The following is a 15682-nucleotide window of genomic DNA, read 5'->3' on the forward strand; positions in this document are numbered from 1 at the left end:
CGGACACAATTTTTAGCCAAAAAATAGATAGATATAAACTGTAAACAGCAATAATGAACAGCAATTTAAGACTCAAAAATAAGTCAAAATGACCAAAATGGTCAATTGACCCCCTAAGAAGTTATTGTCCTTTATAATAAATTTTTAACAATTTCATAAAATTTGTAAATTTTTACTAACATTTTCCACTGAAACTACACGGACAAGTTGATTATAGATAGAGATAATTGTAAGCAGCAAGAATGATCGGTAAAGTAAGATGTACAAACACATCACAATCACCTAAACACAATTTTGTCATGAACTGTCTGCTTCCTTTGTTTAATTCACATATACCAAGGTGAGCGACACAGGCTCTTTAGAGCCTCTAGTTTAAATCCTTCCGACTTTGGAAACACCATTTTCAACTTTTGCAATGTCATTTTCATATCGCAAATTTGAGAATATACTTTTTTTCATCGAAATTTTGGTTATATGATTTTTTAATAACATTTTGGTTATTTACATTATGACAGTAAAGTAAGAATCATAAAAAAAACTTTTGGTTTAAATCTAATATGAATATAAATTAAGGTCGACGTGAGGTATGCATCAACAAGGCAGCAACACATCGATACAGAAAAAAAGCAATGTGTAGACTGTTGATGACAACTACCATATTATTTTAAAATTATGTTAAAATTGTTCTGTTGGAAATTGACAAGAAGCCGATAGAATGTTTAATGAATATGTGTTGTAAAATACAAACAGACCCATTATATTGATTGAATAGTTGGTTTTTAATGCCAAAAATGATCCATGTGCGGGAATTGAACTCACAACCTCATGATTGACAGGCTATGCTATATTTGTTATTCGCATCGGATTTTGTCTAATGCTTCGTTCGTTTCCGTGTGTGTTACATTTTAATGTTGTGTCGTCATTTTCTTGTATTTAATGCGTTTCCCTCGGTTTTGGTTTATGACCCGGATTTGTTTTTGTCTATCGATTTATGAGTTTTGAACATCGGTATACTACTTTTACCTTTATTTAAGTGATTCAGAAATACGACTTCTTGGATCACTCAACCACCAAAAGACATCACAGATTACTTGACAGTTTTCTTCAGTCTATATTTGACTAGTATGCAATAAACACGTTTTTATATTATGATTTCCATGAGCCTGAAGATTTCGTGACTAGTCACATATATTTGCATGTTTTTGTCAATTATGTATACAATCATAAAAATAAAAAAAAAGTATAAATTTCGCTTATTGTTCTATAAAAAATCATACAAATGCATTATAAAAATTATTCATCACACATCATTACGACCAACAACTTGTGTTTCTTGCTTCTGCTGCTGGCAATAAGTCTTCGTATGGCGGCATGTAAGATAAATTATCACGAACCTACAATATATCAAAAAATAAAACCAATAACGTAATGGTTTGTTTAATTCCTGAATGCGCAAAACAAAAGATTTTTCATGCTAAAAAGTTATTTTTATCTTTTCAAAACCAACATCACAAAAATAGTAAAAATGTTATATTTTGTGAAGGTCCTAAATAGGCCCACGTAATGAATGACATCTATTTGTAATATCAAGTTTTAATCTGCTTTCAAGTTTTAATCTGCTTTCCCTCCTTTAAATTATTATGGGTTTGTTTATTAATTTACGAATATATATTTACGAATAAATCAACTCAATTTTCGTCAATTTCAATTGCGCTGATCGAGTAAAAACTGTCTTTGGAAAAAAGATCAAATGTGACTTTAAAACTGAATAGTTAAGGATAAAGTGTACACAAACACAGTTCCTAGTAGATTGCATGCATACCTGTTCTGTTTTTGTAAATACTCTTATAAGGTTTTGTCCTGCCAGCTTTCTGAGATCCGGTTGAGACCAACCGCGTTTGACAAGTTCAGCAAAAAGATCTGGATAAGTGGACACATCCTGTAATCCCACTGGTACGCTTTAATCATAACAGACACATGATTAGGAAGCAATTTATGACTTACACTTACAGTGGAAAATATAATAACTTATTAGGAAAACATTAACCATCAATTAATTTTTTTTTTTTATATCAGATGACGATTGCTTTATACATGTTAATAACATTAACAGTACCAATTTTTCTGCACCAGATACGCATTTCGACAATACATGTCTCTTCAGTGATGCTCCTTGCCAAAATATGTAAAATCCAAAGCTTATATAAAAGATGTTATAATATTCTTTTATTCGTCTTTATGAATATTACCTTTACTGCTTATTCGTCTTTATGAATATTACCTTTACTGCTTATTCGTCTTTATGAATATTACCTTTACTGCTTATTCGTCTTTATGAATATTACCTTTACTGCTTATTCGTCTTTATGAATATTACCTTTACTGCTTATTCGTCTTTATGAATATTACCTTTACTGCTTATTCGTCTTTATGAATATTACCTTTACTGCTTATTCGTCTTTATGAATATTACCTTTACTGCTTAGTCTATTTGGGGACATAATTCACGTGACTCTGTACTTTGTATTTGTAATTTGTTGTCCATTTGTTTGGTGTATTTGAGTGTTTGATTTTGCTATTTGATAAGGGAATTTCAGTTTTTAATTTTCCTTTTAAAAAAGAGTTCGGTATTTTTGTGATTTTATCTTTTACTACTACTCTAGCTTCGAACGAAGTGCATTATCAGAACTATTTTGCACAGTGGATTGTTATTTTAAATGAAGATTATCAGACGTTCTAGCTTTGTTATCCACGTGTCACGTTTATACAATTCACGTTGTTTTGCCTTCATAATTCTTCCACTGTGGTGTGAACACTTTCTAAATTGTAATTCGAATATTTACGTGTGAAAGCAGAATCAGAAAAACTCCCATTTATGGTATGGTTCTATTACGCTTACGAGGAATCAGTTGAACATGTTACGTAAGTAATTGGAAATTTGAATATGTCAATTTTCAACAATATAACTGCCATGATTGTTACACTGCAAGTCTAGGTCGAGCATTCTCGGACATCTACTGGTCTTTTTAATAAATTCCCAGAACAAGTGCTTCGGACGCATGCAGTTAATGAAAAGTTGTTTGTTTATTTTTTGCAAGACAATACAATAAAAGGAATCACAGTTTAGTGTAAAAAAACCAATCACACATAAAACATTCTTAGTAATATGCCCATTGACATTGACCAAAGGGCTGATGATGATATCAATTGCTAAATAAAAGTTCTATGATTGATTGATTGCTGTTTGATTATTATTCTTATGCCATGTTCACACGTACATTAAATTCAAATTGATCACGTTCACACACTCGTCTTTTTAAAATTCGAATAGAATTCGAATCGGCTAATTTGCGTAAGAAATGCGTTTCCGTTAATACGAATTAGCTATAGTTCGCTTTGATTCGAATTAAACTGTGGTGTGGACACTTTCTTAATTGTAATTCGAATATTTTGCCTGATGCTCGGTCCGTTTCTGTGTGTGTTACATTTTTATGTTATGTTGTTTTTCTCCTCTTATATTTAATGCGTTTCCCTCGGTTTTAGTTTGTTACCCCGATTTTGATTATTTGTCCATGGATTTATGGGTTTGAACAGCGGTATACTACTGTTGCCTTTATTTACGTTTGAAAGCAGGATCAGAAATACTCCCTTTATGGTATGGTTTTGTTAAGTTTACGAGGAATCAGTTGTACATGTTACTTATTAACGTAATTGGGAATTTGAACATTTCAATTTCCAACAATATAACTGCCATGATTGTTACACTCCAAGTCTAGGTCGAAAATTCACGGAAATCTGCTGGTCTTTTAATGAATTCCCTTATGCCAAGGAAATCATAAAACATATTACTCTAACGTCAGACATACTATTTAAGAATTCATGGGGACGTGGTTTCACGACCAAAGGAATTCTTTAACAAGGCCATGTGGGAACAAGTACATTACTTAAGTTGTAACACTGTCATTTGTTATATTCAACACGAACTAAGATTACTTACGTTGGAACACCATCATAATCAGCTCCAATTCCGACATAATCGACTCCGATCAAATCTTTTATATAATCAATGTGATCTAAAAGTAAAACAAAATGACCACAATTCAAATATCATATCAACACATTATTAAAGTTTACTGTTTCCATTCTCAATCTAAATGTTCCAAGATGTTAACTCGATATTGCAACTTCAACCCCCTTAAAATGTTTACAAGCAAAATCATGATTTGAAATGTTTTAACTGTTTCTATCCAATATCATAAACAATGAATCCTGTCTATCATCTTTAACGTCAAATGTATCTTACATCCGAGAATATGTTACATCTTGAACTGCAAATACCAAATCCTATCACTATTCTAAAACAAAAAAAAACATAAAAGTATAGCTTGGCATTCCTAAAGTTCAATCAACTTATTTGTCAACTATCTTCTAAAAATGTCTATACATTTCGTTTGAACTTTTATGATTTCAATGTTGATATGACAAGTAATTCTACGTAAACGTCTCATGCAATGTACACAACTTACAATTATAATTCCATGTTAATAAAGGGCTATTTCTCAGATGCATTATTTCTTTTTTTTTTAAAGTTAACTGTATAATTACCTGCAACCTGACTTAACGTTGCCACAGATTGGTTTTTAGGCGGACAGTTTACGTATTTATCGTAGAAATTTACCATTACCACGCCTCCGTTAAGTTTCTGAAAAAGTAAGGGTATACATTTTGATATGCTATATGATATACCAATAAAAATATGTTTAATTTCTTTTATATCGAAAAGGGGGTCATATGAATGAGTTTCAGTACTACATTCACACATTATTGAGTAAGTAAATCAAGATCTTGTTGTACAATGTTCTTCAGTAAACAATACAGTTCTTGATGTAGGACATACACATTGATATTCTACTGACCGTTTTCTGAAGTACATCATCCTGCACGTTTCTATAGTGGTTACAGATGACAAAAGCTGAGCTGTGACTGTATATCACAGGCGCAGTTGTGATTTCTAAGGCGTCAATCATGGTATCACGTGACACATGCGATAAATCTATCAACATTCCTAGTCTGTTCATTTCTTTAATTATTATCTAAAAGACAATATAAGGTGAATTAGTACAACCACAACTTGTTATAGCCTAACCTGGAATCGTTATAGGTTATTAGTTAACCTTACATCGTTTGATGTAATGGTTAATTTTCCATTTATACTCCACTAGAATTATTTCGAACTGCTACATTAAAACAAATTATATGTACTCATCCTAATAAATGTCATTTGCATATCAAGCGCAGTGTTTTTCATATCGTAGTTTGGTGATTTTTTAAATCGTAATTCATGCGAACGATAATAGGAAACGAACCTTGAACCAGTGTTTATTCCTACGGTTATTAAGAGCTAAACCATTCTAACCATAGTGACATTTCACTATCGCGTTATGTGTTTAGATGATCATAGATATGTAACTAACGTTCTGCATAGTAATATATGATCACTGGAAACAGTCCCTCTGTAAGGTATATCACCTACATGCCACACTGAATAATGTACTGTGTTACTCAATATGAAGCCGAACAAGAAAAGCTTTATTCGACGAACATGTATAATTTAAAAGAAAAATGACATACGATACAGTTACAGTAGAGATGATGAAGTTGCTAACGTAATATATTATTTTTCGCGACGTTACACGGCGACATATCGATAAAAACGCATTTTCGATGGATTTTGTTCATTAGCCTTAACACGAGATCATGGACCCTATTTTGAAAAGGACAGTTGACTTGAAAATGTATTAAGATCATTTGTACCAAATTTCTTTGTGAATAAGATAAATATGCGGCCAAAAAATGCTTAATATTTATGGAATTGTATAAGTTCCTGGTGGTGATTGCCATGTTCAACTTCTGGTTATGATATCCAATGATAATGCAGTCAAAGAGTGGTAATATGTTTAAAATAACGAAACGCATTGGTGTGACTGGTAAAAATGCCTAAAATTTCTGACCTTCCAGGTATATGATTTATATACCACATAACTTCCTTGTTATATATATATCATACGTGAAACAGATCGTGGATTTAAAGAAGTTTGATGGGACAACAATGTAAATAAAGGCAACAGTGGTATACCGCTGTTCGAAAGTCATGATTGAGAGAAAATAAATCCGGGTAACAAAATAAAACTGAGGTAAAGGCAGTTAGAGGAAAACAACGAAACAAAAGAAAGTGCAACATACAACCAATACGACAATGCAGCACATACAGACACGAACTATAAGATAACAACTGCCGTTTTCCCGTCTTGGTTCGGGACATTTTAAGAAAAATTATCATCCATTACGAAAGACATAAAAACACAATTAAAGGTACGCCATATAATTGCCACACTACATCGTGTACTTTGTTGCAATTTTAGGTAAATGCCGACAAAGCATTAATCGATCATTGAAATCTATATTATAGCCTAGTCGGTCCAGTTATCTATGCCACTGAACACAGTTCAGGCGGTATGGCAACGAAGTCAAATATTCTTTTCCTTGTATATAATCTTTTTATGTCATAAATATGGTAACGATTCAGACCATTTTACAAAACTTAAACTTTACTACAGTCACACATTGTTTCTCTGTTTGACTTTTTAATTTTTATCCATGGCGTTATCAGTTTATTTTCGATTTATGAGTTTGACTGTCCCCCTGGTATCTTTCGTAGCTCTTTATTATCACATTGGTGGTTATTATCAAGACTTATAGTACTATTTCTTCACTTCAGTGTTGTACGTTTCGTTCTTCTTTGTATACATCACATTGCTTATTTTCATTCATCAACTGTTCACATAGTTTATATCACATAAATGTGCCCAACGCTAATTTTTGGACAGGTTTATTCTACTGTGATTGCTGGATGGAATGCATTTAAAAAGCTGTTTAAATGTTTCTGATGTAATTTCCCTTGATAAAAAAGTGTATGTGTGAATACCTTTCCAAACTCTGTCAAACCATTAAATTCAGGATTACCATCTTGATCTACCAACCAGTTGTCTGCCCTGAAGAAAACGATTTATATTTTATTCATGACATAGCTTTAACAGATATGATATGCCAACTAGTAAATCTTACTTCACCATTAAAAAGTAAGCAATGTCACATTCTAGAGTAGCATTATCAAAAACTTTTTAATGACAAAGCAAATGTCATTACATAGTATTTGATAATGGTACTCTAGAATGTGACATTGCTAACTTTTTAACGGTGAAGTGATATATACCTCATGAAAATCTTAGACAATTCCTCTATGTATTTATACATCCTATCCATCCGTATGTTAGAGTTGATTCTTTGTGTTTGGGAGGGGGGAGGTTAGTATGAGGTAAGACCTTTTTGCTTCGGTGTCATTTTCGTCAATTCAATCTCAGTTTTGCTGAGGGTCAAATTGTATAATCCCTCATTTTTTTTATATTCATACATAGTAATGTTTTACAGATGTAAAATGTTCCCTCGAATATAGACATAATGACATTTTAATTGCAATACCACCGAAAATGACAAAACTTAACAAAATTTGAAAATTAAATCAGATCAGTTTTTATTAAGCACTGATCATTTGTCATGTAAAAACAACTAGTGCTAATCATTTCAAAATACGACGAAAGTATCAACACAAGAAGTCAGCTAGAAACTTAATGTTATTACAGACTTACCATGGCGTATTACAGCTATGTGTAACTGTCATGTAGCGGACACCAAGTTCATAAAACAGTCTTAGGTTACTAAGACTACTGTCTATTGAGTGACCTCCCTCTAGTCCAACGAGACTTGCTACCTTTCCGTTTCTGAAGGCATCAAGTATACCTGAATATAATGTAATTTAGTTTATATACTGAATTTCTGATTCATATTCTAAATTCATGTGAATTTTTTTTATTTCATAGATACCAGAACTATAATGTGCACGCCAAACAAGCGTTTCGTCTACAAATGACTCATCATTGACGCCGGGATAAAAAATAAAAAAAAAGCCAAAAAATAAAGTATGAAGTTTGAGAGCATTGCGGACCCAAAATTAAGAATGTTTTTTTCCAAATAAAGACGAGGAAATCTTTTCCCGGGGTAGAAAATCAATAATATTTTTTGTATTTTTTTTTTTAAATTTTGTAAACCGTTTATCTAGAATTAATATGACCATATCAATGGTAATTGGAAGTAATACTACCAAGTTTTTACTGATAAGTTGATACCTGAATACCATACTAGAAACCCTTGTCAGTAAGATTTTTTATACTACATTACAAAAATACACAGCTACATAACTTAAAAACAAAAACAAACAACCATGATACTAGCATATAGTTTTGATAAAAAAAAATCAAAGCCAAAACAACAACAGTGGAACAGACCTCCGTCTGTTAATACTGTAACTAGATCTTTGAATATTGTTCTATTGGTATAAATATTGATTTTGTTATCAGTAATTATGAGTTAAAAACAGACTAATTATTATTGTTACGTGCTTATGCATATTCCTGACTCTACAATCTGTCGATACCTGTATCTTGGCATTGCACTTAGTGTTTGCACTAAATCCATTGGATGTTGGATGTGTATTAAATGATAATTTAGTTCTAGTTGCATGCTTTATTTTATTAGTTGCTTTTGGCTTTAAACAAGCTGTCGGTAACTGCTAGTACTCTCAGATCTGTACTTGAGTGTCTTTTTGTTTGATGGGATGTACAAGAACCCGGCCACGTCCAGTCTGTGATTTTGTTGGATGTATTTCAATAGATTTATATCCATATGATGATTTATGCCCTTTTCAACTGATTTTTATAGTTTATTCTTATGCTTTACTGTAACCGAACTGTCGCAGTTTATCGGACAGTTGGGCGCCCGATAATATGTGTAACCCCTCTACATCATGAACTAGTCTGTCCCAAGTCAGAGCCTGTAGTTCATTGGCTGTCGTTTGTTGTTGTGTTGCGGGGTCTTTTATAGCTGACTATGTGGTACGTATGGGCTTTGTCCAATATTGCTGAAGGCCATACGGTGACCTGTAGTTGTTAATTTTTTTTGTCATTTGTTCTCTGGTGAAGAGTTGTCTCATTGACAATCATACCACATCTTTTTTTCTTTATATTTATCACTTTGATATGGTATAATTTAGTATACTTTGGGTTACAAGCTCTTCAAATGTTTCTTACGTTCCAGATAAAGTTAAATCACAGAGGTGTGTGACAAATTGTCAGGTGTACTATCCATAAATGTTTTTCGGGGTTGGTATGGATAGTAAACCCGGCAAATTGTAGCAACCCCCTGTGGCTAAATCTAGAAAAAAGTGCTTCCGATGCATGAAATTTATTGAGTTTTTTCTCACAGTTTATTATATTGAACTTTGCATACAGAAGTGTTTTGTGTATTCCTAAATACGTTGTTGTTACCTTGAGCAGAGGTTACGAATGTAAATGTGTCTGGGTATCTATGGACAAACTTCTTAATGGTATCTAACTGCGCCAGTGACTTGCTGACGGCATCCTTATACTGAGAATCACAGGACACGTAGCATGCCCAAAACTGAAAAAAGTGTTTGTATAATCTCAATATAAGAAAGATATAATCTTATCAATAAAAGTAAAAATTATATGTAAGCCATGTATGTTATATTTTTTAGTAAACGAGATAACATCCCATTTACTGTACATTTGAGAATACATATCTAGAGTATATTTATAGCAATTAACAACTGTCTAATTTGAATTAGAAAATCATGATCACGGATTGAAACTGTTATCAATGAATTAATTCGTGCTAACAAATCCATTTCATTTTTTAAAGGAATAGTTATAATGTTTTAAGTGTCATACAAGTGGAAGGTATTAAATGTACCTGTTCCAAGACAGGTTCGTTCCAACAGGAATCGTTTAGCGTCCCAAAGGATGGTGAGCGCAGTTAAATAAAAGAATATATATTATTTTTATTTACATTAGTCAATAATGTCTACAAAGAGAATGATAGAAGATTTTAGAAATGTAATAAAAGTCTCGTGTGCATGAATTTTTCCATCTCTCATATGAAATTTAACCACAGATGTATATAGTGCCATGTGTGTTTATCAGAAATGATATACGACACCATTACTTTAGTCATATTTGTTTCTTGTTAGGTTTAGTTTAAACATATTTTATTTGCTGAATTAAAGCAAAATGGATTAGACACAAGTAAATCATACTTATGAAGTCTTCTCCATAATGCAATACAAAGTAACAATAATAGTATAATATAATGGACATGCAAATAACAATTTAAAAAAGTAAACCAATATAGGTCAATGTACGGCCTTCAACTAGTATTCCTAGTTGTAAACAGCAACAAATGACAACCACTGAATAACAGGCTCCTGGCTTTGAATAGGCGTATCTTATACATACAGAATTTGGTATGATTAAACATTTTAGCGGGATCACAACCATCTCCCTGACCTGGGACATTGATGTAACAGTACAACATAAAAACGAACTATAAAAATCAGTACAATAGATTAGAAATTTGCCATAGATCTTGAACCAACCATAGATTTGAGCCCAAATTGTAACTAGATAAAGTACAATATCACAAAAGTTAAACTTTCCCAGGTTTAATATATTTTGAACTTCAATACAAAGCGACTATATATATACAAGCTCGGATTATTGAACATGCAAGGGTTGTCGTTATTATCGAATCTATAAGACAATTATAACACAAATAATTCAGTCTCTCCTACTTAAAAGTTAATGAAGTGATCGTAGGAATATGACGACTGAATTATTCGGGTTAAGACAACTATAATTTTACAAGTTAGCTAGTATAGCAGCTATTTAGGTAACGAAATCCAACCTGTGCTGAGAGTTTTCCTTTTCTTATTCTTGGAATGTCTGTGTGTGTGACTTTTCCTTTCCATACTTCCTTCAAATTGTCCTTCAGATCGATGTTGTAAACAGAGTTGTTTTCATTTTTATAAAACTGCCAAGCCAAATCGTTGTGTCTGATAAAACATAAACATGATCATTATGAAATAAACACTGTTGTTCAGTGGCAGCTATATAAGATACGTTACAGTTAAAATAAAAACCAGAGTCTACAGTGGCGGATCCAGGGGTGGGGGTTCACCGGGGGTTGATACCCTCCCCCTTTTTATGTAAAAATTAACAAAATCCAATTGTGTATATGTCAGAACTGGATTAGACCTCTAGTTATTGACGATACACAAAAATACACCTGTAAATACTTTTGTTCCGGGTTACCAAAGAATATTTAGAATTTGCATCCGTAAGTTTTAATAAAATTGAGAATAGATTCTATCAGTTGATGAACACAAATTTCAAGGATATCAATTTCACATCAATACAAACAACTCTAAACTCCCCGAAAATTATATTCAAATTTTCAATAAAATCAGTTCAAAATTTGCTTTAATGAAAGCTTTTAGTAGGGATTTTTAATTTTGTCAGTTTATGATGCAACACATTTAGAAGTAGTTTATAGAACGACATCTGATATACGGTGCATTGGTTGCAATGATTCAATTTTAATGATTTCAGCTATAAAAAAAAAAACTCTCTAGAACAGGTTATCTTAAACACATTGAAATTTATGCAGGAAAAAGGTAATTTCCAATTCAAACAAACGCGTAAAACATCAACAGTATTTATGTACTTTTACTTACTAAAAAACACACACACACAATAAGGCATTTTAACCTACTTCACAAAAACTTTTAAAAGAAAATTAAAATATAATTCAATTCAATTTAGACGATTAAAAGAACTACATGAAAACAGTTTTAGATTTGGGTATGTTTAGTGTACTTTCAAGCTACATGTATGTATAATTTTTACCAGACTATGCCGAAAGTAATCTGCCATGCAAAAATATCTTATGCCTTTTTTTTTTTTACTTTTAAGATAAATGTCGAAATGTTTCTGATCATTTTGTTTACTTATATTTATATGGATATTTTAAGGATTTGGACTCCTAGAGTAATTCATCGCATATCTTTACGTCTATCGACTTATTTTCACTGACTGAGAAATAGTCTATTACATACTTTTTCTTTAAAAACAAATAAGACTTGTCATGACACTTACACTCAGGAAGCTAAACTTCGTGTCACCTAGACAAACAAATTGAAACGTATGAATAACAAAAGACTAAAAAGCAGTTACAATTTTCACAGTTTTCTGTCGTTCTTATCAACTTTCTGTTTAATTTCTAACTAAATGAGGTTGGAACTAAAAACTGCATGTAAAGATCTGTTTATACTGTAAATTAGTTTGTCATTTTCCAGCCAAGTACGTTATATCAATGAGTGTCATACTTTCTACTTCAGTCAGCCTATAACTAAATAATGTTACAGGTTTACTTATCTACGAATAATGTTTCCAATTAAAAGTAGCACATCAGTCTTTATTCAGTGAAATTGGTTACTGGTACATTTTTATTAAATTACCGTAACTATTGCATTAAGAAAAACAAATATAAAACCAAAGTAGAGATAAGCAAGAAGCTTTTTACAAAATAGTTGGATACATAGTCAATTAGATACTTTAAATGAGATTGAAGGATATTCAAATATAATAACCCTTTAACATCGTCAATTTGAATGCATGGATGTGCATAATATACATTATATCTTGAATAAATTGTGAGTAAAGTAGAATCCATGAGGTTTTATTGGTCAAATGTTTACATATATATAAAAATCTTTTACTAACAGAAACGGACCAGAACACTATAGTTGAAGTGATATTAGAGATAAATTGTAATTTATCAGATTAAATCAAATATTTTGGAAAACGGGATATACATAATGCTAGCTATAAAACCTGGTCTAATGCGTCATTTTCTACATAAGAAGATACCTGTAACAAGTCAGGAATATGACAGTTGTTATCCATTCGTTTGATGTATATGAGCTTTTAATTTTGACATTTGATTTGGGATTTTTCGTTTTGAATTTTCCTCGGAGTTTAGTAAAAAAAAAATTATTTTACTTTTAAATGACCCGTATAATACTTTCATTGTCAATGCTACACTAAAATGTATTCTATGTTTACTATATAAAACATAAATTTGCAAGGCTTTATTTATTTTTTTACTTAAATTTCAGAAAGAATTATTTAATGCAGATGTTATAATTGTACATCTTAATTCACTAGATGCATACCATTGTATATAGAATATAACCGACATACTGTGCGCGAAGATCAAATGGTCCTGAATTGATAAAAGGATTTTTAAAGAATACAATAAAAACCCTTGATAAATGTATTCTCAATTCAATGAATTTTGGACAAATCGTTTTAGATTTTTAAAATTTTACTCAATAGGAAAAGCAGTGAGGTGAGAGTTTGTGACTTTAAAAACCAAATAGAGTTCTATTCCTTTGCCTGTGTTTGTTCAGGAGCATGTGCAGTCATTCTGTGCTATAAACTGAAATACCACATTCTTCTTTTGTGGCTTCATAAAAAATTGGATTAAATGTTTTGTCAATTGTACTTATTTGTTTTGGTTATTCGTATTACATATATATTTTTTTATTTACCATTTAATATCAATCCTATAGTTGGGATTTAATAGAATGTCCCATCCCCCTTTTTTCACGGCTCATTTACCTGATCATCATTTATTTAGTATGTAAATATATGCGTAAAATTTTGAAGTCATCTAATTATCATACAAACGACATCACAGTGTCATTATTCATTTATATGTGAACAACTTGACACTCCCAATAACAAATAAATTTACACCTATTTGCCGTAAAACAAGTATAGTACACATTTATGTTTACAACATGATCCAGGATACGTCTCAGTATTATTTTCAAATTTTCAATTAATGTACAAAATCGTCGTTAATCTGACAAAATTTTATAAATTTTATTTAACTTATTTACTATATTCCAATTTCAACTGTTTAAATGTGGTGTTCTTGAATTTCAAATCATATCTATATTTTGAATTTGATGATTTACTTTGGTACGTATTTACAGATTTAAAACAGAGGTAGCTATATATTGCTTTACAGTCATAGGTAGATTTAAGAATATCCTGATGGATGGGCGTGTGTTTGTATTAAATTGACTAAAAAAATCAAAAACAAAACAACTACGTAAAATACGTAAACCAGTAATGCTTTGAGAATTACCAAGCCTACCTCCAGCCATCGAAAAAGATGATTTAAAAGAAAAAAAATGTCACAGACATTTCTCTTCTTCAAGTTATGTGAATTATATACTTAATTTGGCCTTTTGTGACATTCGTTGTGTCCTTCTTTTTTCTAGTGAAAATCCAATGAATTTCACTTTTTAATTGTAATGCTAATCATTAATTACAACCATATCCTATGCCGATGTTTGATCACCAATTCCCTCTTCTCCGGTGGATAGTAAATTTATCCTCAGTTTGCGAAGATGTCATTAAAACCTGCCATAAATACGTGTAAAAAACAACTGATATAATTGTATTAAAGCAATAACTTACCCATCTATCAGAGGATAACTATCAAGAACACAGTTTGCTATATCCAAATTGGGCGTGGCTGATCCGGGGTTGGTAACACAGTTAGGCGTGTGTAACCCGCCAGACGATCCTTGATCTGAACTCACAGAGTCTGAATCATTTGTTGCCAAAACAATAATAGTTATAACCAATGCCAAAAAAATGACGGCGACTATTCCTACTGCTAACTTGGTTCTATTTTTAGAAAGAGAATCAAAGCTTCCACCTCCCATCCCGTCAACTTTGTAGCTGGTCATAGTTCAGTTTACCAGCTTTCAACCTATGACTGTTTACTATACATCTATACCGTACTATGTCAAGTAAACCATAAACTTGTACATTTTATTGTGTCTTCGTTTACAAATTTCTACGCGACGTTTAAAGTGTGGTTGACAACACTTTCCAAAAGTACGTTTTTGGACCGTTTCATTTTTGGAATTTACTTGGGAGTTTTTGCTTCAATCAAGTTGTTTAACTTAGCCGCCACTGATCTTCTTGAACATATTTGGAATTTTCATATTTGTTTTTGACAACCAGATGATCTGTATAGGAATACTGAAATCATACAAATTATTAGAATACCATTGCTGAATTTTACCAATTAAAAAAACAGAACTCTATAAGAATGCATTTTTTGGATATATATGAAATAGGAGATCATTTGTTTTCTTTTTTTTGCTGGGAAACTGGACAACGTCTTAATTAAATTATTATTATGTAAAAGAGCAATTTCAAGTTCCATTATCGAGTTTATTTAAGAACCAAAACTGTTAACTAATAGAACGTTAAATAGACTAATTGATAAGGATGGAAAACTTTTTTAATGGGCTGTTCATAAGAAGTCTACCAGTGGTCTTTCGATGTTACACGCAGCAGTTTAATACAATTCACATTGGCAGGTTAAGGCAATTTTGGTTGTTTTGGCAGGACTTTATATGAGTGTAAAAAGGTGAGTGCTCAAAGGACTTTACGGTACACCCGTGTCATAATGACATTTTCTCTCTATTCGAAGTTTCTTTTATTGTAAAATAGATACAGTAACATGATACCCGAAGTAATATCATACCTCCTATCGTTTAATAACCTGAATTCAAATATTCAGAGACACGAGTTTGTTTACCATGAACTTTAAATATTATGAA

At 31.6% G+C, this 15682-nt stretch overlaps 1 protein-coding gene across 1 annotated transcript; it reads right to left on the minus strand.

Annotated features, from left to right (window-relative positions):
- Positions 1 to 1163: 1163 nt before the first annotated feature.
- LOC134706320 (dipeptidase 1-like) lies at positions 1164 to 14896 on the minus strand. The gene is made up of 10 exons (XM_063565160.1): positions 14523 to 14896; positions 10876 to 11023; positions 9441 to 9573; positions 7707 to 7857; positions 6986 to 7052; positions 4917 to 5093; positions 4606 to 4702; positions 3998 to 4073; positions 1823 to 1958; positions 1164 to 1394 (listed from the first exon to the last, which is right to left on the minus strand). Exons 1-10 carry the CDS (start codon positions 14795 to 14797, stop codon positions 1311 to 1313), a joined length of 1344 nt encoding a protein of 447 aa, XP_063421230.1. The 5' UTR covers positions 14798 to 14896; the 3' UTR covers positions 1164 to 1310.
- Between the last annotated feature and the right edge of the window lie 786 nt (positions 14897 to 15682).

Source organism: Mytilus trossulus, chromosome 2, assembly GCF_036588685.1.
Source record: "Mytilus trossulus isolate FHL-02 chromosome 2, PNRI_Mtr1.1.1.hap1, whole genome shotgun sequence".
Lineage (NCBI taxonomy): Eukaryota > Metazoa > Mollusca > Bivalvia > Mytilida > Mytilidae > Mytilus > Mytilus trossulus.